Source organism: Bos mutus, chromosome 16 (genome assembly GCF_027580195.1).
Source record: "Bos mutus isolate GX-2022 chromosome 16, NWIPB_WYAK_1.1, whole genome shotgun sequence".
Classification (NCBI taxonomy): domain Eukaryota; kingdom Metazoa; phylum Chordata; class Mammalia; order Artiodactyla; family Bovidae; genus Bos; species Bos mutus.
Window position 1 is genome coordinate 33,694,765 of NC_091632.1, and position 22,942 is coordinate 33,717,706.

General features: G+C 49.4%; 1 protein-coding gene across 3 annotated transcripts in view; it reads left to right on the forward strand.

Annotated features, from left to right (window-relative positions):
- Positions 1–22,688, forward strand: part of KAZN (kazrin, periplakin interacting protein) — a 1,347,864-nt gene extending 1,325,176 nt beyond the window's left edge. For all 3 annotated transcript variants that reach the window (XM_070384944.1, XM_070384946.1, XM_070384945.1), the window contains 5 exons: positions 5,283–5,514; positions 6,926–7,027; positions 7,537–7,703; positions 17,246–17,360; positions 19,185–22,688. In XM_070384944.1, the coding sequence (XP_070241045.1) occupies positions 5,283–5,514; positions 6,926–7,027; positions 7,537–7,703; positions 17,246–17,360; positions 19,185–19,349 (781 nt within the window). In that variant the 3' untranslated portion in view covers positions 19,350–22,688. The remainder of the gene's footprint in view (positions 1–5,282; positions 5,515–6,925; positions 7,028–7,536; positions 7,704–17,245; positions 17,361–19,184) is intronic.
- The last annotated feature ends 254 nt before the right edge of the window (positions 22,689–22,942 follow it).

Consider the following 22,942-nt stretch of genomic DNA (forward strand, 5'->3'; position numbering starts at 1 on the left):
GAGACTGGAAGAAAATGGGTGCCTGGGAAGCAGAGACCCCCACCATCTGAGGACAAACTCAGTGCATCCTGGAAGTGCTCCCAGCTCCAGCCCAGTGGGAGGGGAGCCTGCATCCTGTGAGGTCACCCCGAGAACTTCTGATTTTATCTCTGCAAAGGGGCGCCATGGGAGAGTTTCTTTGTTTTATTTAAATCTATTGTTCTTTTTTGCTCTTTTATGGACTTTTTATTTTTTGACCATCTTTGTGTGTGTGTGTGTGAGTGGGATAGGGATCTTAGTTCACTGACCAGGGGTTGAGCACATGCTGCGGTGGAAGCACAGAGTCCTCACTACTGGACCACCAGGGAATTCTGCTACTGACTTTTCATTAATTGAGTGTTGAACTATACTTCTTTTCATTATTGCTCTATAGTTTACAATACACACACTTAACACTATCTTCAAATAATATCATCCAACGTTGTGTGTAGTGTAACATGCTTTTTTCCTTCTGCCATTGTGCTATCATTCACACGCACATATGTGCCATAATACCTTGTTGTTATTATTTTTTGAACTGGCCATTATCTTTGAAGATTAGCAAATAAGGAAAATATTTACCAAGATAATTTACCATTTCTAATCTTCTTCAAAAAAAAGTTTTATTGTGGGAAAATACCCATAAAATGTACCACCTTAATCTTTTTTTAGAGTACAATTCAGCAGTGTGACTTTACCAGCTTCCCTGGTAGCTCAGCTGGTAAAGAATCCACCTGCAATGCAGGAGACTCTGATTTGATTCCTGGGTCAGGAAGATCCGCTGGAGAAAGGATAGGCTACTGACTCCAGTATTCTTGGGCTTCCCTGTGGCTTGGCTGGTAAAGAATCCTCCTGCAATGTGGGAGGCCTGGGTTCAATCCCTGGGTTGGGAAGATCCCCTGGAGAAGGGAAAGGCTACCCACTCTAGTACTGTGGCCTGGGGAATTCCATGGACTAAGTCCATGGGGTCGCAAAGAGTCGGACACAACTGAGGGGCTTTCACTCACTCACTCAGTGGTGTTAAGTACACTCATATTGTTGTGCAGCCATCACCAGCATCCATTCCAGTTACTCTTTTCATCTTATAAAACTGAAACTCTTTCCCCATTAAACACTAACTCTCCATTCTCCTCTTCCCCAAGTAAGCCAACAGCCGTCACTCTACTTCTGAGTCTGACTACTCTCAAGTTCCTCACATAAGTGGAGTCACACAGTACTTGTCTTTTTGTGACTGGCTTATTTCATTATCATAATGTGCTCAAGATTCATCTGTGTGTAGTGTCAGCCTTTTTAAGGTTGAATACTGCTCCACTGGGGCTGAACACAAGCCCATTTTGCTTATCTGTTCATCCATCTATGGATACTTGAGTTGCTTCTACCTTTTAGCTCTTGTAAATAGTGCTGCTATGAACACAGGGTGTGCTGATATATCTCTTCAAGGCCCAAATTTCAATCCTTTTGGACATACACTCAAAAGCGGAATTGCCGAAACATATGGTAATGGCAACCCACTCCAGTGTTCTTGCCTGGAGAATCCCAGGGACGGGGGAGCCTAATGGGCTGCCGTCTATGGGGTCGCACAGAGTCGGACACGACTGAAGCAACTTAGCAGCAGTAGCAGCAGCATGGTAATTCTATTTTTAATTTTCTGCAGAATCATCATACTGTTTTCCCCTGCAACTGTACCACTGTACGTCCTCACAAACAGTGCACAAGGGTTCCAATTTCTCCACATCCTTGCTAACACTTGTTTTCTTCAATAGTGGCCATCCTAATGAGTATGAAGTGGTATTTTATCATAGTTTTGGTTTGCATTTCCCTAATGATTAGTGAAGGGCTTCCTAGGTGGCGTAGTGGTAAAGAATACACCTGAGGTAACTCGGGTTCGGTCCCTGGGTCAGGATTATCCCCGGAGTAGGAAATGACAACCCTCTCAAATATTCTTACCTGGAAAATTCCATGGACGGGGAGCCTGGCAGGCTACAGTCCAAGGGGTCACAGAGTTGGACATGACTGAGCATGCAAGCACACACACACACACATACACAGTGATCAGTGATACTAAGCATTTCCCATGAGCCTACTGGTCATCTTTATATCTTCTTTGCAGAAATGTCTCTTCAAGTCCTTTACCCATTTCTGAATCAGATTGTTTGGGTTTTTTGTTGAGTTCTATTGCTCACTCAGTCGTGTCCATCTCTTTGTGAATCCATGGGCTACAGCACCCCAGACTTCCCTGTCCTTCCCATCTCCTGGAGTTAGCCAAACTCATGTCTGGAGAAGCTGATGGCACCCCACTCCAGCACTCTTGCCTGGAAAACCCCATGGATGGAGGAGCCTGGTAGGCTGCAATCCATGGGGTCACTAAGAGTCGGACACGACTGAGCAACTTCACTTTCACTTTTCACTGTCATGCACTGGAGAAGGAAATGGCAACCCACTCCAGTGTTCTTGCCTGGAGAATCCCAGGGACGGGGGAGCCTGGTGGGCTGTCATCTGTGGGGTCACATAGAGTCAGATACGACTGAAGCGACTTAGCAGGAGCAGCAGCATGTCCATTGAGTCAGTGGTGCCATCCAGCCATCTCATACTCTATCCTTCTCCTCCTGCTTTCAAGCTTTCCCAGCATCAGGGTCTTTTCCAATGAATCAGCCCTTCACATCAGGTGGCCAAAGTATTGGAGTATTGTTGAGGTTTAGGAGTTCTCTTTATTCTTTTGCGTAGTCCAAATTTCCATGTGGTTATTATTAATATTTTCTTTCCTCCTGAAGAAATGCCTTTTACATTTCTTGGAGTTCATTCCTCTGATGATGAATTCTTTGAATTTTGCTTGCTTAAAAAAGTCTTTGTTTCTTCCCTCATTTCTAAAGACTTTATTTTTTAGAGCAGTTTTCATTTCACAGCAAAACGGAGGGAAAGTTAGAGATTTCGCGTAAATCTCTTGCCCTCACACATGCATGGCCTCCCCCATTTTCATCATCCCCCACCAGATGGAACATTTGCTTCAGCTGAACTGACACTGACACGCCATTGTTGCCCAAAGCCCGTAGTTTACATTAGGGTTCACTCGGTGCTGCGTACTCTATGGATTTGGACAAACAGGTAGTAGAGTGCATCCATCATTACCACACAACACTGAATAGTTTCACCTCCCTAGAAATCCTCTGCGCTCCACCTATTCATCCCTCCCTCTCCCTCAAACCCTGAAACCACTGATCTTTTTGCTGTCTCCATAGTTTCGCCTCTTCCAGAATGTCATACTGTTGGAATCATACAGTATGTAGCCTTTTCAGGTTGGCTTATTTCACTTAGTAGTACACATTGAAGGTTCCTCTGAGAGAGGGTTTTAAGTAGAGGGGTGACATGACCTGATGGATATATTTAAAAGGCCATCTGGCACCCACAGGGGAAATGGATTAGAAGGAGCAAGGGGGTGGGGGCAGTCAGGAGGCAGTTGCAGAAATCTATGCCAGAGGTGGCCATGGCTTGACCCCAGAAAAGGAGGCAAGGGGACAGACACACTGACCAGAGTGGTTGATAGATGGACAGGGTGGGGGAGGGGAGAGGCAGGGCAAGTGAGAGCCTGGAACTGGGAGACAGGACGGGCATTTCATCTGGAGCTTGTTAAGTTTGAGATGCCTGTGACAGCCAGGAGATGTCAAGAGGGCAGCCCATTAGGATCTCGGGCTCAGAAGAGGGAGGAGAGTTATGAATTGGGAGTGTCTGTTAACAGATGTGATCTGGAGCCCTAGAAATGGATGCCAGCCAGAGACTGGAGAGTGTGGGGGTGGAGAAAGGAAGGGGTGAGGAGGGAAGATGTGCCCATTATAAGGCAGTATCTACCCAGATACAGAGCTCAATACACATCCTTGGAAGGAAGGAAGCAAGGAGCCGTGGAGGACACCATCAGGAGCAGCGGCACGATCCTCCAGCTGCACCCTGGGGAAGGGACTAGAGGGGCTCCAGAGGCATGGAGACCAGTGAGAGGGCAATCTTGATTCCAGCTTGTGCTTCTCCAGCCCAGCATTTCGCATGATTTACTCTGTGTAGAAGTTAAATAAGCAGGGTGACAATATACAGCCTTGACGTACTCCTTTTCCTATTTGGAAACAGTCTGTTGTTCCATGTCCAGGTCTAACCGTTGCTTCTTGACCTGCATACAGAGATTTCTCAGGAGGCAGGTCAGGTGGTCTGGTATTTCCGTCTCTTTAAGAATTTTCCATAGTTTTTGTGATCCACACAGTCAAAGGTTTTGGCACAGTCAGTAAAGCGGAAATAGATGTTTTTCTGGAACTCTCTTGCTTTTTTGATAATCGAACAGATGTTGGCAATTTGATCTCTGGTTCCTCTGCCTTTTATAAATCCAGCTTGAACATCTGGAAGCTCACGGTTCAGGTACTGTTGAAGCCTGGCATTACCTGAGGTCATTTTTTAAAGTCCTTCGGCGGGTGGGAGGCACTGTCCTCATTCCTTCTTCGAGGCTGCCACCCTGTGGTGAACAGGGGAATAACAGCTGAGGAGACCATCCTGTCCACTTGGGAAGTATTCCTTGTGTGCCTACTACACACGCACACATTCGGCACTGGGCAAAGTTCAGTGTGGGATGCAGAAAATCTAAGATATGGTAGTGAGCAGAGGAGTTGGAATAAGCAAAACTTGGGGCTTAAATCTGATTCCAAGACGTGCCACTGTGACTCTGGGTGAAGTCCAAGGAGAGACTGCCCCAGACAAGGTTCTATGGGCCTCGGGGACTCTGCAGTGGGGCGGGGCGGGGCTTGGGAGGTACCCGGTGCCCAGAGGTGCTGCTTACTGCTGCATTCATTCCTGCGGCTCTGTCACTGTCCCTTCCCATTATCAGTGTGTCTGAATGTGGTCTTTCCTCTTCCTGTACCCTCTGTCTGTTGATTCTTTGTCATTCTTTGGGGCTCACGCCCTGCGTCTTTCTCTCCCTCTGCCTCTGCCTCCCCTGTCTTTCTCTCCCCTCTGTGTCTCTGTCTCTCTCCTATGCGTCTGTCCCTCTCTCCCCATGTCTCTCCCTGTCTCCTCCTCTCTCTCCCCTGCGTCTGCCTCGCCCCCTTGCTGCCCTGTCTTTCTGTCTCTCCACTCCATCACTGTTCCTATCTATCTCTGTGACTTTCTTGGTCCCCCTCACCCTGTTATTTTGCTTCTCTCTCTGGTCATCTCTGCCCCATTTCTCCCTGTTTCTCTGTTTCTGCCACCTTTCCCCACCCATCCCTCTCTCCGGCTGTGTCTCTCCTCACCAGCCTGTCCAAAGCCGCTGACCTGGACCATCACTGGGTGGCCAAGGCCTGGCTCAACGACATCGGCCTGTCCCAGTACTCCCAGGCCTTCCAAAACCACCTGGTTGACGGGCGGATGCTGAACTCCCTGATGAAGCGGGACCTGGAGAAGCACCTGAATGTGTCCAAGAAGTTCCACCAGGTCAGCATCCTGCTGGGGATCGAGCTGCTGTACCAAGTGAACTTCAGCAGGGAGGTGAGAACCAGGGTGCAGGGCACCTTCTGCAGCCCTGCTTTCCCTTCTGGAATCCGCTATCTGTCCATCCAACCATCTGCCCATCCACGCATCTCTCCATCCATCCATCCACCTGTCCATCATTCCATGCATCCACTCTCTGCCCATCCATGTATCGCTCCATCCATGCATCTCTCCATCCATCCATCCATCCATCCACCTTTCCATCAATCCCACATCCATCCCTTTCTTTCCCCTTCCCTCCTTTCAACAACTGCTTATTAGGGATGGACCAGACCCTGTGCTCAATTCAGGGGAAAAGGGAAACACTCATTCTCCAGGAACTCACTGTGTATCAGGGGCAACCACAAAGAAGCTTGTGGCCACAACATCATGGAAGGTTGTCCCAATGAGGGAAGCCCAGGGTTTTATGAAAATCCAGAGGAAAAGCTTTTAGAGGGACAAGAGAAGCCTTTCCAGCGATAGTGACGGCTAAACTGAAACCTGAAGGGAGGAATTCCGAGTATCAGTCAATAGAAGGTATGAGGGGAAAAGCAATCTAGCAAGGGAATAGCATAGACTAAGACCCAGAAGACAGATCTGTGGCAGCAGAACTGAGAGTCCTGTGTGTTTCTGTGCTGGGTGTGAGGTGGAGGAGTGAATAGGGATGCTGACAGGTAACCAGGGGGCTGTGGGGCACACTGTAGAGTTTAGACTCTGAGTGCCCCTTGTTCTGATCGCTGCCAAGCCAGAGAGCACAGGGTGTCTGCTTCAGCTTCCCCCAAACCTAGTACATCTCCCCAGCTACTCCCCCTCGGGAGGAGCCTGGGCTGCCAGGGCTGAGTGCAAAGGGTTTACTCTTCTCAGAGCACTGTCAGAGCACAAATAGTTCAGGGTCAGGGGGAGAGGGACAGAAGAGGGAGCTTTTTGGCCTTCTCAAACACCCAAGCCAGAGCCGTGGGCACAGGAAGTGACGAGGACACAGGCCCTGGCCCCCTGTGAGCCCCAGTCAGGTACAGGAGGTGATGTGTGGGAAGAACATGACGGTGAAGTGTGGAAATAGGCAGCCTCATTTGGGGCATCCCTCAAGAGACATGCACTGAGCCCCTACTCAGGTGAGCAGGGGTGGGCTATACAAACTAGGCAGGTGGGGGCTGGGTTATACAAACTAGGCAGCTGCAGTGGGTCCCACCTGGCCCCACACTCTGCATGCAGGTGGCTCTGCCTCTAGGCTCCTCCATCCCTGGAAGTGGGCTTCTCCCCATTTCCCAGAAGGAAAGGACTGACATGGCTAGAGCAGCCGTGAATGATCTGGCCAGGACCCCTCACATCAGCATGCGGAGGTCCCTGCCAGCACCACGGACCCTGACTCTCTGTGTGATCTCGGCATGTCCCCTTGAACCCCCAGCTGACCCACTCTTGCTCCCCACAGGCTCTCCAGGAGCGCCGGGCCCGCTGTGAGACACAGAACATAGACCCCGTGGTCTGGACCAACCAGCGGGTGCTCAAGTGGGTGCGAGACATTGACTTGAAGGTGAGGGGTGATGGCGGGCGTGGGGGGTGGTGACTCTTGGGCATATGCAAATCCCATGCCAGGCTGTGTGCAAATTCAGTATCCATCTTTGTGTGGGCTGGGCATCATTTCCCAGGCTGGCAAGAACAGCCTGCCCCCCTGTCACTCAAGAGGCCAGAACTACTTCCCCTGCCCACCCTTCCCATCCCATAGTGAGGGTGCGGATGCTGAGCCATCCTCGCTCTCTGAATTCAGTGGGGGTGTTGAATCCACAGCCATCTTCTCCCTCAACAAGCATTTATGGGCCACCTGCCTAGGTCTGGGGTCTATCAGTGACAAAATAGCCCAGTCGCTATTCTAAAGGCCCTAAAAAGAGTGAGGGTGGGGTTCCCCCTGAGGATTAAATACACTAGTCCCCGGGGGGTGGGGTCAAGCCCTTGCTCTTAAGGACATGTTCCCCCTGGGGTATCCCCGCCCTCAGGCCAGCAGGGCGGCCCCCCAGGCTCACCAGCCCCGTGCCTTGCCCTCAGGAGTACGCAGACAACCTGACCAACAGTGGCGTCCACGGCGCCGTGCTGGTGCTGGAACCCACGTTCAACGCTGAGGCCATGGCCACCGCCCTGGGCATCCCCAGTGGGAAGCACATCCTCCGGAGGCACCTGGCGGAGGAGATGAGCGCCATCTTCCACCCGGCCAAGTGAGTGTGAGCTGCCGGCAGCGGCTTCCGGCTTTGGAAGCAGATGGCTCTGACTTCCGGTTGGTCCTGGCCGCGCCCTTCCTGGGTCCCACTTGTTCCTTTGCGACACAGCATTCTCCTTTTACGGATCCACGCTCAGAGAAGTGAAGTGCTTTAGCCTCAATGTCATAGACTGGAAAGAGGTAAAGGAGGAGCCAATCAGCTTTTGAATAAAGTGTGGTGCTTCCCAGGTGGCTCAAGGGGTGAAGAATCTGCCTGCCAGTGCCGGAGAGGCAAGAGACCCAGGGATGGATCCCAGGGTAGGAAATGGCAAGACACTCCAGTGGAAAATTCTTGCCTGGAAAATTTCATGGACATAGAAACCTGGTGGGCTACAGTCCATGGGGTCGCAAAGAGTCAGACACAACTGATTGCTCACACGTACACACACACGCACACAAACTGGCCATTTAGAGAAGGGAGAAAGGTCGCATGTATGAGGAAGACCATGTGGGTTTGAGCTGAGGCGGATTTGCACTGGCCTAAGAGGTTTACATGGTCATTCCAGTTAGGACTGACATGGGGACAAAGGTTTGGAGACAGGGGTAGGAGTGTTAATGGTGTTTACCATCCAGGTGAGCAGACCATGTCAGCCCTTCTACCCCAGTCTCTTCATCTGAAAAGCGATCAGGGAATAAACACCTGAGCAGATAAACTAGGCCCCTCCCAGTGGTCTCTCTCCTTATGATGACGCGCTCAGGGTTAGATGACCATTCATTGAGCACATGCTGTGTGCTCAGTTACATCCTCATAACAATACTAAGCAGTTTCACAGTCTCTCTTTTATAGATGGAGAAACTTGTTTAAAGGGCCCAAGGTACTTTCCTAAGGTCAAACAACTAGTACGTGGCAGAGCCCAGATTTGTCCTTTATTCTATTAATATGGTATATCATGTTGATTGATGTTCAGACGTTGAATCAACCTTACATTCCAAGGATAAATCCCAATTGGTCGTGGTGGTCATGGTGTATAATCTTTTTATATGTTGCTGGATTAGGTTTGCTAGTATTTTGAGGAAGAATTTTGTATTCATATTTACAAGGGATATTGATCGGTAATTTCCTTGTGATATTTTTGTCCAGTTTTGATATCAGAGTAATACTGGCCTCATAGAATGAGTGGGAAAGCTTTCCCTCCTCCTCTGTGTTTTGGAAGAGTTTATAAAGTATTGGTGTTCATTGTTCTTTAAACATTTGGTAAAACTCATTAATAAAGCCATCTGATCCTAGGCTTTTCTTTGTGGTAAGTTTTTTTTTTTTAATTATTACTAATCCAATCTCTTCATTCATTGTAGACCTGTTTATATTTTCTGTTTCTTCTGAAGTCAGTTTTGGTAGTTTATATATATATTTTTTAGGATCCTAAAATCTTTTTTAGTTGAAATACAGTTGATTTACAATATTGTATATTAGTTTCAGGTGTACACCATAGTGATTCATATATATAAGTATATTCCTTTTTAGATTCTTTTCCCTTATAGATTATTATAAAATATTGAGTATAGTTCCCTGTGCTATAAAGTAGGTCCTTGTTAGTTATCTATTTTGTATAGTAGTATGTATAGTTTATATCTGTCTGAATTTGTTTCATTTAGGTTAGCTAATTTGTTAGCATATACAGTTGATCATATGATCATTTTCTTGTAATCCCTCTTATTTACGTTAAGTTATCTCCTCTTTCAGGCTTCTCAGGTGGCACTAGTGGTAAAGAACCAATGCAGGAGACGTAAGAGCCATGGGTTCCATCCCTGGGTCGGGAAGATCCCCTGGATGAAGTCATGGCAACCCACTCTAGTATTCTTTCCTGGAGAATGCTATGGACAGAGGAGCCTGGCAGGCTACAGTCCATAGGGTTGCACAGAGTCAAACATGACTGAAGCGACTTAGCATGCATGCATCCCCTCTCTCATTCCTAGTTCTAGTAATTTGAGTCATCACTCTTAACTCTTGGTCAGTCTAGCTAAGGTTAGTTTGTTTTGTTAACAGATGCCAGATTTGAGGGCTTTCCAGGTGGTGCTAGTGGTAAAGAACCCGCCTGCCAGTACAGGAGACACAGGGTCAATCCCTGGGGCAGGAAGATCCCCTGGGGAAGGAAATGGCAGCCCATTTCAGCATTCTTGCCTGAATCCCATGGACAGAGGAGCCTGGCAGACTACTGTCCATAGGGTCACAAAGTGTTGGACATGACTGAAGCAACTTAGCACACCAGATTCAAACTGAGGCTCTATGTGTCAGGCCTGAACACTTAATCCCCAAACTACATGGGGCCTCAGAGAGCAGCTGAGTCACACCCCATGTTATGCAGGTAGAACAAAATTATGCGTCCGTCACAGGGTCCAGGTGCCCTGAGCCGCCCTCCCCCAACAGCAGGCGCATACCCAAGCGGTTCTCATAGACCCTCAAGCAGAATCATCCGTGCTTTTGTGAACTGCAGATGTCCGCATCCCTGACTCAGACCCGCAGGACCAGGATCTGCTGGCAGAGCCCAGGAATCTACATTTTCAGCATTTTAAGCACGCTTAGGTGGTTTTTTATGACAAGCACTCTCTCCTCAGCTAGTAAAGAATCCGCCTGCAATGCGGGAGACCTGGGTTCAATCCCTGTGGAAGACCCCCTGGAGAAGGGAAAGGCTACCCACTCCAGGATTCTGGCCTGGAGAATTCCATGGACTGTATTGTCCATGGAGTTGCAAAGAGTTGGACACAACTGAGCAACTTTCACTTTCACCCTATTCCATGAGCTATGAATCAGTAGGTGAGGAAAAAGGTTTTTCTCCTCAGAATTTTCCACTTTCCTCTACCTTTCTTCTGGAGCCATGTAATCTGTAGCAAGCTTAAGATATTCTGAGCCCTGGAGGGGTAGGTCTAGCTAAACGTTAGCCATGTGACTAATTTCATAGCTGCAGTCACCATCTGCAGTAGTTTTGGAACCCAAGAAAATAAAGTCCCAGTTTAAAAAAATGGGGAAAAAAAGGAAATACCCAATAATCAGAAAGAGATTTATTAACCCAGAATTTCTACTTAAACCCTTGACCCCCCTCCCATGAGGTATCTAAGCTCAGTGGATGAACACTAGTGGGGATTCTGGAGGGGGGCACAGATAGGGCGGGTTCTTACCTTGTCGGGAGGTCAGAGACTCCTTCAAGAACTAGATGAAGGCAGGTATCAGGATGAAGAGGGAAACTGACTCGGTTTAGGCTCCTCATTTTACCTCTAAGGACTCTGAGGCTGCTCAGGCAGGGAACTAGAAGAACCAGACCTCAAGCTGGTCTCCCTGTTAGGACCTCTTTCCTTGATGCTGCTTCTCTCCGTGAGTTGACATCATGGCTGATGACTCAAAGTCTTCATGTGGGATTTTGGAACCTCGCGGCCCTTTGCTGAGACCTTGCAGTGGGTCAGGGGAGCAGACTTGCAGTTGGCTGGGGGGAGACAAACTCCATGAATTTCTAAGGAAGTTTAGAGCCCAATTCTGTTGGTACAAGAGTCCCCAGCTAAACCAAACACCAGGGAAATAGTGATCCCCAGGCAGGTGGTGAGACACTTGGGAAGGTCTGAGGGGTTTATATTAACCAAGATCTATGGGCTTTGTCTAGGACATGTCTTTCATGGTCTCAGCATCTCATCCTGTCTTCTGCTTTCTTGCTCCTTTTCCTTCTCTGTTGCTGAGAGAAGGGCAGGGCAGCTTTCCAGAGAAAGGGCAGGGCAGGTGGTGCTGGTCTTTTGGGGTGAGTCTTCCCAGAATGATCAGATTGGGTGGAAAGATTCCCGTTTGAGAAAACATCCTGAACCATTGCAATAGGATTACAGACCAACCCAGGACACAATCCCAACTGAATCCCAGGCTGGGTGGACCAGGATGATGGTCATCACGACAACCCTTCACATTAATATCATATGTCATCTTCAACAAATTGCTGTCACATCCCTTGTTTTACTCGCTCCTACTCCTCACAAAGGAAGCTGAGTGAGAAGGAATCATAGCCTCTTTTGATGAATAGGGAAATAGGCTTCAGAGAGGTGCTGTGACCTGCTCGTGACTAGACAGGAGTCCGTCGCAATGCTGTAATCTATCAACCTTTGACCCTCTACCACACTAGGAAGCCTGGAGGGGGGCTAATGATTGCCTGATTCTGCTCCCCAGGAGATGTGACCCCTGATCACATCTGTGACCCCACATCACCCAGTCAATGTGATGCCTGTAGTCACAGGAGGGTAGTCAGCTCAAAGCATCTAGGGAGAGTATAGTCACCATGTGTTAATGTCCCATGACCAGGGAGACAGGAAATATTAGCACCCAGTCCTCCTCCTAGAAAGTTACATTTACCTAGAGTTTATAGGTTCCCATATGACATCATCTTCTCCAGCCTCCTCTCATTGCTATGACACCATATAACCAAAGGGATCAAGGCAGAGCAGGTTCTCACATCATCTCGTGATATCTGCTTTACATGCACTGACTTCTTATTTCTCTTGGTGAACACTGGTTCACTACCAACTCTGTCATAGTTCTGTGCTTAAGTTAAAGAAACAGAGAAATTTTTTTTAAAAGAGAGAGAAATAAACCAGTGGCCCAAAAAGATACAGGAGGCAGCCATGGTATTCCAGAGCATTCACTGGAGCATCACAGGAGCCAGAAGAAAAGCCTTGATGAAGATGCATGACCGTCTCCAGCACTTGCCTGAAGGATGGTATATTCTGTCAGTAACACAAGGTCAGAGCCAAGGGGGATTCAGCCTGTAGTTCATTCAGACTCTGAATATTAGGCCTGAGAAGAGTGGCCTTTAGGCCTCAGACAAGCTTTGCATCTCTCTTGTAAATACCCCTTCCCATCCTGTGGTCTTATGACCCACAGCCCCAAAAAGTGTGCCTTTATATGTCCAAGGATGCAAGAGTCAGCCAACATCTCCCTCCCTTCTCTCCCCCTTCCCCCTCCAGATGCAGTTATAAGGTGAGGTTATCCAACTACCATAACCGTTGGTTGGGCTCTGCCATGGGCCACGCTCAGAACCCAGCACATTGTCACCACCTTTGGAGGTGGGTGCATGAGCCCATTTCACAGATGAGGAAACTGAGACACTGTAGCGAGGTTACACATCGTGCCTGGTAAAAGCTGAGGAGCTGGGATTCAAAGCACCACACTTTGCTGCTTCCCTAAAGAGTAGGAAGGGTGGTCAGAACAACAGAGGACCTGTCCGGCAGTGGTTTCATTGCCCCTGGGCCCTCCCAGGGAACTTTTTTTTTAGATCAGTCTTCATTTGAAACAAAAGTTTACTAGTGGCTCAGGAATTGGGTACATTCAAGGTGGAGTAGCTAGATCCAGAAATTCTGGGTTAATAAGTCTCTTTCTGATTATTGGGTATTTCCTTTTTTTCCCCCATTTTTTTTTAAACTGGGACTTTATTTTCTTGGGTTCCAAAACTACTGCAGATGGTGACTGCAGCTATGAAATTAAAAGGTGCTTGCTCCTTGAAAGAAAAAGCTATGAACAACCTAGACAGCACATTAAAAAGCAGAGACATTACTTTGCCAACAAAGGTCCCTCTAGTCAATGCTATGGCTTTTCCAGTAGTCATATATGGATGTGAGAATTGGACCATAAAGAAGGCTGATCACCGAAGAACTGATGCATTTGAACTATGGTGTTGGAGAAGACTCTTGAGCGTCCCTTGGACTGCAAGGAAATCAAACCAGTCAATCCTAGAGGAAATCAGTCCTGAATATTCATTGGAAGGACTGATGCTGAAGCTGAAGCTCCAGTACTTCAGCCACCTGATGCAAAGAGCTGACTCAGTAGAAGAGATCCTGATACTGGGAAAGATTGAAGGCGGGAAGAGAAGGGGATGACAGGATGAGATAGTTGAGTGGCATCACTGACTCAATGGACATGAGTTTGAGCAAGCTCCTGGAGATGGTGATGGATAGGGAGGCCTGGCGTGCTGCAGTCCATGGGGTCACAAAGAGCCAGACACGACTGAGCAACTGAAGAGATAGTCGCTTTACTGTGTTGTGTATAATGAAGTGGATCTGCTGTATTGAGCCTCCATCCCTGAGTGTGACTGGTGAGGCAATGTGAACGCAGTGCCTGAAGCAGAGATGCCTCACGATAACTGGCAGTTCACGTGCCCTGACCTCCCAGGAGCGCTAGAGTGTCTCAGTGAAGCAGTTTCCTCTGCAGTTAGATACATGGGGCTCCGCTTTCTGTCACTTTGCTCCAGTTTTCTCATTAGCGTTTCCGCGGAGAGTGATTTCATTATGAACTCAGACAGACGCAACTCCCAAGCACAGAGAGTAAGAGGCCTTGTCACAGCTCTGCCTCTGGGGCTGGCACATGGCCCAGGTCTGAGAGATCCCAGCAGCAGGCAAAGGGGAATAGTCCTGGGCCACCTGGCAGATCGCCAGAGCTGGAGTGGGAGGGGGCACACTGAGATTTGGGGGCACCCACGGAAGGTGGTGTTTATAATATTCTGCCCCACCCCAACCCAAATGATCACTGAACTGTGAGCCCAGGCCCTGGGGTGGTCAGTGCCTGCAATCATGGCCCTCTGTAAGGAGAGGGCCTGGCAGGACCTTTGGGGGCTGAATTCTGGCTCCTCCTCCATCATCTGAGGTTTTCCAGTTCCCTCATCTTGAAAGGGGAACAGTCACTTATCCTGAACCCTGGGGAGAGTTCAAGGAGCTATCACGTGGGAAGGACCTGGCGTTATGCCCAGCACACAGTAGGCGACCAATTAAGACTCTGTTCTCCCCCACTTCACTCATCTCCACCGAAGCATCTTGCACCTCGTGGGCCTCGTAAACCCTCGTTTAACTGGGTGAGACTCAGCTCTCAGGCCGCCCAGCTGGCAGAGTCTGACTCTCACCCGCCACCTCCTACCTACACAGGATGCCTTTCCAGCGCCCCAGACGCCCTCTGTGTTGACTCAAGAAATTACATGGAGATGCTCTGTCTTCCAGAAACTTCCCTCATTAAAGTGTATCCCTCCAGCATTCTACTCCCTCAAGGTTTGATGGATTGACTAGGAATACTCAGTAAGCCATTTCAAGCCTCCAAGGGCCATAGCCTTGCACTTGACCTAGTCCCTGCAGCATCTGTGTTTTAATCCGCAGGAGGAACAGGGTAGGATTTTAGCCACTGTGGAAAAGCAAGAAGAAAGGTGTTTTAGCATAGTGGGGGCAGCAGCTGCCCTGTGTTCCTCTGTCTACACCACAAAGACGCCACTTTCTGCACAGGGTATGGTCTGTTAAGACCAGAACTGAGTACTGGGCTCCATTGTACAGATGAGGAAATTGAGACCCAGCCAGGGAATCAACTCACACAAGGGCACAGCTAGGGGATGTGCAGTGCCTTGAGCGGGGATTCAAGCCAGGTCTGTACCCCTCAATGCCTGTGTTGGTCACAGCAATTACTCGTGATATGCAGCCCTTCTCAGCATTTTATGTGTGTCCTCTCATTTAATCCTCCAGTGACCTTATAAGAGAAATGTTGTTATTAACCCCACTTCACAGAGTACTCAGCTCAGGGGACATGACTGCTAAGGGGGTGGGGCCAGGCCCCTGATGTAGAGTCCACAGTCTTACATTGATTCCCCAAGGTGGGAAGAAAAAAAGGTCTAGATCTTGTTCCTAGAAGTTCAAGTTCCATCCCTGCCACTGTGTGTCTTATGTATCCTTGGATGAGACATACATCCCCTCTGAACTCCCATCTCTTTTTCAGTGAAAACCCAAAGAAGGGGCTCTGGAGTCCTCCCAAGCTCATGGAATGACTAATATTCCATAAACTGGGCATGGGGGGTTAATGTCCTTCCCACCAGCCAGCAAACAGATTTGGCTGCACGAGTTTAGATTGTCGTGGCTTCTGCAGTTTGAACAGCTTCCCTGCTAGACCCAGGGCCTTCCATCCCCAGGAGGAGGAGAGAGGATGGGTATCAGTGAACATGTCGGTCCCTGACCCACCACAGAGCCAGAACCTCCCTGTGCTGGGGATGCCTTGGTGCCTGGGGACCTGAGAACTCAACTTCATCTGCCATCCAGCAGCCAGTGTGGGTCCCTGCCCAGCACCCTCCCCTCCCTTGAACTTTCTCAGCAGAAGTTACACCACAAGAAGCAGAGCATCTCTGAGGCAGGTGTTAGAAGGTTCATTTCTCTTCGTGTGTCTACTTCCATGGTGGCCTGAGCTAAACCCTGCTGCTCCTGTGAAGCCAGAGCCAATTCCTCTGACATTAAAGTGATAACTGTTAATTTGAATTATTATCATTGTAGCCATTCACTAGATGTTCAGCTCAGCTCCAAAGTACTTTTTAACTAACCTTCCAATCACTTGATGAAGTCGGCTCTAATACCTTCTGTACCTGGCAGCTGGAAGAGTCAAAACTGGAGAAACCCAGCTTTTGAGAGACAAAGTGATGAGCTCAAGGCCACACAGCCAGTAAAGAGGAAAGCCAGGATTTCAATGCAGCTAAAACTTCAAGGAAGATAACTGGACATTAGTGTCTTGGGATTGGCGAGGTTGGCAGGAGAGGTGTGGAAGGCTATGCCCTAGCTGGAGAGAACCCTGCAGGCAAAGAAAGGACAGGAGCCCCAGGGACACTGATGTTCACCCAGAATCTAAAAGAGAAGGAAGGCAAATGGGAGACTAAGTTCCAAACTCCTGGCTCTGAACCAATTTTTTGCCCCAACTCCGTACCCCATACACACTGGCCCTGAGATTCACAGAGTCGGACACGACTGAAGCGACTTAGCAGCAGCAGCAAACTTCTCCCATGAAAGGCCAGGCGGTGAAGATGTTAGCACTTGGGAGCCATATGGTCTGGGTCAAAACAGATTTGATAGCAAAAAGCAACTGTAGTCAACGTGCAAACAAATGGACTAGGTTTCAGTAAAACTTTATTTACAAAATCAGTCCACTGGCCGCATTCGGCCACTGGCTGTAGTTCACCAAGTCCTAGTCTAACAAGCCTTTGATGCTTTTATACAGGGAAGGGGGTGATGGGGGTGACTTCAGACAACAAATCAGTGGGGGACACAGATTTCAAATGCAAAGTGGGGGAAACTTGCCTGATGCTTCTCAAGCTACACCTAATGAGCTGGAATGTGGGGCTTCTCCTGTCATGTCTTGCCTCTCCTGATAGGGTTTGCAGGGTCCTGGGGGCTAAAGAGAGACTTTGGGGTTTTAGACCCCAAAGTCTCTGAGACCCCAAAGTTCAAATCTTGGCTCTGCAAGATTGGCTCACACACTCCAAGCTGTGTGATCCTGGGCAGATTGCTTAACCTCTCTGTGCCCCCTTTTCTCCAGCAGAGATGGAAGCTGGACCTCTAGGTGTGCTGTGAGGATTATGTTTGTAAAGTGCTTAGCTTAGCACAGTGGTGGCACATAAGAGGTACTAAGTGAACCACAGCTGTGGTCATTGTGACCAGTGTGAGTGACTGAGTGACTGTGTCTCTGGGTCGCAGTAGCTGACAGCTCCCCACCTTGCCCACACTGACTTGCAGTGGGTGTCTCCCCAGCTGCACAGGCATCCGGGAAGCAGAGCGATTTGGAACGCCCCCCGGGAGGGCCTCCAGCGTCACCCGGGCAGGAAAGGAGGAGAACAGCGGTGGGATCAAGTACAAGGCTGGCCGGGTAGGTCACTCCATGTGTTTCCCTGGGGGTCCCCCAGCCTTTATGTTGTCTGGGCCCATGTTACCCTTTCCCAGCTCCCCTGGTGGAGCGGTGTTGATGGACCAGGTCACACGCACAGCTGGGAGGAGGGCCCTGGACGCCACCTTCAGGGACCCTCATGATGGTTATTAAGACACACTCAGCCTTGTGGGGCTTTTGACACTGTATCTCAAAGTGCAGGTCTCACCTGCCTGCATAAGACTCACCTAGGCGGCTGCTTAACGTGCAGACTCCAGGACCCACCTGGGCCTCCCGACACTAGAGCCTCTGGGATGAAGGGGACCTGCATGCTGCCAGCCTGCCCAGAGGGTTCCAGTGCACCCCAAACTCTAAGGGCCACTGCCTTAGATTTGGAACTCCAGTGGCCTGACCAAGAGCAGCGGATGAGCCTCTGGTGCATGAGACCATAAGCATTTGGGCCTCAGAGACAACACAGACTCTTAAACGGAGGTGTGTAGACATAGACAGCAGAAGTAGGTAATTCAAAATTCTTCCATTCGTTCAGATGACAGTTTTGGGTACTAAGTACATCCCAGACATGTCCTGAGCATGGGTGATAAGCATGGATAAATGACCATCCTCACCATTAAGATGCTTTCAGTCTAGAATGTACATTCCCGCTTGGGGGTCCTATCACCCCCAAGGTGGTCAGAATTGGTTCTCAGTGTGGAGGATACAGAAAGTCTTACTCTTTTTATGTGTAAAGCACAGATATACACATGGCCCATAAACACGTGCACAGAGGCCCTGTGGTATGAAAATTTCATGGTGGGGGTGTGATTAGGGAAAAAATATGTAAAAGGTCATCTTTTTAAGGGGGACGACAATGGAAAAAAAGGTTAAGAAACACTGGTCTGGAAAGAAAGGCAGTCCAATAAATAAATAATTACACAGTGCTGTCACAACTACTCCAATAGACATCTGTTCAAAATAAGAGAGAAATATTTATTTCGGGTCCAGCATATCTGATAACAATAGCTACTCTCTGCCAGTGCCGTGAGGCTTCCCATGTGGCTCAGTGGTAAAGAATCCGCCTGTCAATGCAGGAGACACAGGCTGGATCCCTGGGTCAGGAAGATCCCCTGGGAGAGGAAATGGCAACCCACTCCAGTCTTCGTGCCTGGAGAATCCCATGGACAGAGGATCCTGGCGGGCTGCAGTTCGTAGGGTTGCAAAGAGTTGGACATGACTGAGCTTGCGTACATGGCATGGCCAGCACCTTGCTGTGTGCTTCCAAGATGGGATTTCTACTTTTTGCAAAAACTCTGAGAGAAAGGAATTACTAGTTCTATTTTGTAGCTGAGAAAACCGAAGCTTAGAGAAGGCAGGTGACTTGTCTAAGGTCACACAGCTGGGAAGTGGCAGAGCAGGGATCCAAACCCCAGTTTCTGAGTCACCAAAACCCACACTTTTTCTGCCACATCTAGAATATTTCTTCTTGACCTGGGAATGCAGTCAGACCTCACACCCGCACATTCTCACCTCTCTTCCTGCTGAGGAGGAAGAGAGAAACTTTGATGGATAATCAGAAAGACTATACTTGTCCTCACTCTCGGCAACCAACTGCTTCCTTCAGGTTGGGGACACAACATAAGGTTAACTCACAAAAATTCTCCCTTCAGTCTCCCTGAGCAAGGGAGTATTATTACTCATAGAACCACAGAGTGGTTAGGTAAGTTACTCAAGGACACACAGCTGTTGGAGGTACCACATTTCCCAGATCCAAGAACACTCAATTCTTTTTTCTCTTCTTCCTGTCCTTTGTTCTCCTTCCTCTCTTCTCAGCTGCCCTTGGGAAAGATAGGAAGGGGCTTCAGCAACAAAGACCCCGATTTCCACGATGACTATGGCTCTCTTCAAAATGAAGATTGCGGAGACGAGGACTCCCAGGGCAGGCCGGAGCAGTGCCGTCTGGAGGGCTATAATGGCCTGGAGGTCACCAATGTGTAAGGAACAGATGTTCCACCAGACCCAACGCGGAGAGGCCCGGGGAGGAAGGCCATCCCGGGACCGTCACCACTGTACATAGTCAGTTCGGCCTGAGGATGCTCCTCTGGTCCCCAGAAATCTCACAGACTGCCGTGACTTTGAATGGGATCCCCATGGAATGAGGGGGCACCAGACTGCCTTCCTGGAGTGGACTGAGGACTTCCCTGCTTCCTGGAGGAAGACTAGCCCAAAGGACAAATCAGGGTGCCCAGCACCTCCATTATCAAGGCTCTGCCACTGAGTGACTCAGCCACTGAGCAGTCCAAGTGATCCTGGGAGCCTTGAACTAAGCCTCCTGGGTGTAAAGAAGCACAGAGTTCCCCAAGATACCATCCCAAGAGGAGCAGGTAGGACTCTAGCAAGATACACAGAGCCCAGTGGTGGCAATGCCAGGAGCTTGCAAAGCTGGGGGCTCACCATCCTCATGTGGACCCTTCCAGCCAGCCTGGTGGTGGTCTCAGCTCCCACATACATGCCCTCCATGACCGAGAACTTAGCTTCTGACTTGGGGGGTCATTGAATCTCCCTTGGGAGAATGCAAAACAGGAAGGTCATTCAAATCTTAAAAGCCTTGTGTCATGTCAGCGTGGATGTATTGAAGGGCTACCTGGCCCCTCCCCTGGGGAGGGGCTCCACTGCGTGAAGGAGGGCGATGATCCCTGTAGAGGTGGGGCTGAGCAGCAGCCTTCCTAGAAAGTGTGGATACCCCATCATCTGGATGAAGGACATCGTGTCAACAAGACCGGGAATGACTGAGTCTGGACAACTTGTCCCAAGTGTGACGGTAGCAGGGAAATGCCTCTCGTTGTTTACGCGACAGACCTTGTCGTCACCTGGCACGCAGGCGTGCTCCCCAGTGCCCTAACGGAGCTGAGTCTCACCAGGCGCTAAGATGATGGAGGGGACCCCCAGCCTTCCTCTTGACTCTGCTGCTGCTGTGCTGTGTGGCTTATTCCCAGTGGCCTCACCTCTCTGTGCCTCAGCATCTTCATCTACAATACTTCTGGTTCCCTCCTGGGGATGTTGTGAGGATTAACACTTGCTAACATCTGTTACTTTCTATACCCTCTCAGGAGACAGGTGGGAAGTTATGGGATCTGGGATGGGTGTCTCATTTCCCACTTACAACACAGAATTGATACTGTACTTGCTCTCTCCAACTGTTTTGGTTGGAGCAATGTGCACAAGGAGGGCAAGGCATGTTTAATGTGCAAGCTCTCTAGGGCCCCCACGGGACTGGACCCCCAAAAGAGGAAAATCCCACAGCCCTTGAAAACCAGTTTGATTCCTGTGTTCAGACTTGAATTCATTGACCTCATTACTGAGAAATGATTAGGGATGGACAGACAGTATTGGGGTTCCACTTACACTTTGGTTATCAAAGCACATGATTCATTTGGAACCACAGTGCTCGACTTCCAATGAGGCCTTTGGCACCGCCAGTCTATAAAAGGTTTGAATTTCCAGGACTGGAAGCAGGGGTCGGCCTCCAAGAACCATCAAAGCACCTGGTCTTCAACCCAATGAATGATTTCCCCTCAAGGGAAAAGCACAAACCTAGGCCCAGTGAGCTTAAAAATTCCTCCTCCCTGAGGCCAAAGACCATTATAGTCTAAACTTAACAGAAGCACAGCTTTTTAGACAGGCGATGCCCCCTCTGGTCTGAATGTTTGACCTCCTAGGGACACATGTCTGATTCCTGGACCCGAGGAGTGAGGCTCTGGAACCTGACTTGGCTTTGCTGAGGCTCCAAACCCACTATCTTTATGACATTCAGCCACATACATGGGGTTTGAGGCTGCAGTGCTCACAGCCCAGAGAAGGGAGTAAAACCTCCCTCTAACCTGATGCCGCAGGTCACTCCCAGGCCAGCATCCAGGCTGGGTGACTGAGGGCGCCAGGATCTGCCTCTCAGGAAGCAGCAAACCTGAAAGGCAGTGTTTCTCACAAGGTGAGCAGGAATGGCAGACAGGGAGGTGCCTGAATGTGGGTCTGATTATATGAAACCAATGCACTGTTCCCCAACTCAGTCCCACTGGGGACAAGATGGGCAAGTGGACAATTGGGGGGGTCACTGGAAGGAATGGCATTGCCCGAAACATTCTCAGCATTCAGCTCGCAGGCTGGGGCAACAGGGGCAACCTCGGATGCACCTTTTTGTCCAAATGATGCTCTAAGTTCATTCTCACTTGCCCAATTCTCTGTGTCCCTGGAAGTCAGGTGAGCATTTGGAACTGACTTTTCAACATGAGGATGGGTTGGCTGATAAATGAACAAGCTCCACACAAAGTTAAACCAAGAAAAGCTCTGTCTGTTGGAAAAATCCTAAATGTCAACTCTGCTACAAGTGCAGGCAAGAAGAGCAGGTCATGTGGACTCGGCAGAGAGGTTCTGGTAGCTGGTTAGCAAAGGCTGGCAGTGTGGCCACCCGTGGAACATTGACTGGCCACATCCTGTCCAAACAGCCTGGGTCATGGTCTTGGTCCTTAAAGGGTGGTGACATGACACCTGGACCTGGGAACCGTATGCATGTTCTTCTCTGAGAAGTGATGTCACCTGTATCCACGGGTGCTGGCCCTTTCCAAAGAGATAGTTGCTGCCAGAGGTTGGGGAGAACCAGGGTAGGCAGAGACACCCCATATTCCTCCTAGTAGCTGGGGGCTGGAGCCATAAGAAGGCTCAGCTTTCCAACCCTGTGCACCCCTGAAAGGCTCCCTTGTCCTTGGCTGAGCAAGGCCTTTCTCCCATAAATCCATCTGTCTCATCATTGGACCCCAGGGTGAAGGAGGCAGGGAGACACCACAAGAGTACCTGGACCAGATGAAGTTGAGGGGAAGGGCTCTCCCCACAGCCCAGCCAGCATGGAGGGGCCTCCATGGAGGCATGGAGGGGCCTCAGAGCTGTGACCCCAAATCTTGAGGTCACTGAACGGGTCTGGGTCCAGCAGAATGGGATGATTTGGCAAGATGTTCCAAGCCTTGCTCTCCCCCTTCCCATCACAGCCCTTATGTTCTGGACACCATCGCTTCTGCTCTGCCCTTCAGGGTTCCAGTGGGCTCCTGGCAGTTGAGTGGCAAGAAAGAGAAGCCCTATGCAAAATAGCATCTTCTGACACTAACATCCTTCCCAGCAGTTGGCTGATGAGAAGAATTTCCTGAGCCCTAACACCCCCAGGAGTTTTTAGCTGCAAAGGAAACAAGCTGTCCATGAACTAGGATGATGTTCCTGACATTTAATTGCTGGTCATGGCCCCGAATGTCTTCCCAAGAGTGAATTTTAACACTGTAACAATAAATACTACTTCACAGCACTTCACTGATGAGCTGGCCTTTTCCTCTGTGTGTTCTCATCAGTTTTCTCAACAGTCTCTTTGATGGGGGGGTATTAACCCATTTCATAGATGGAGAAACTGAGGCTAAGGTTGAGAAGCTTGTCCAGCTCCAAAAAGCTAAGACATTACAGAGTAGGACTCAAACTCAGTCACCCGCCTCCAAATCCTGGACTTGTTCCTCCCTGCTGAGTACCCCTACCCCCACCTTCCAGCATAGGACTTA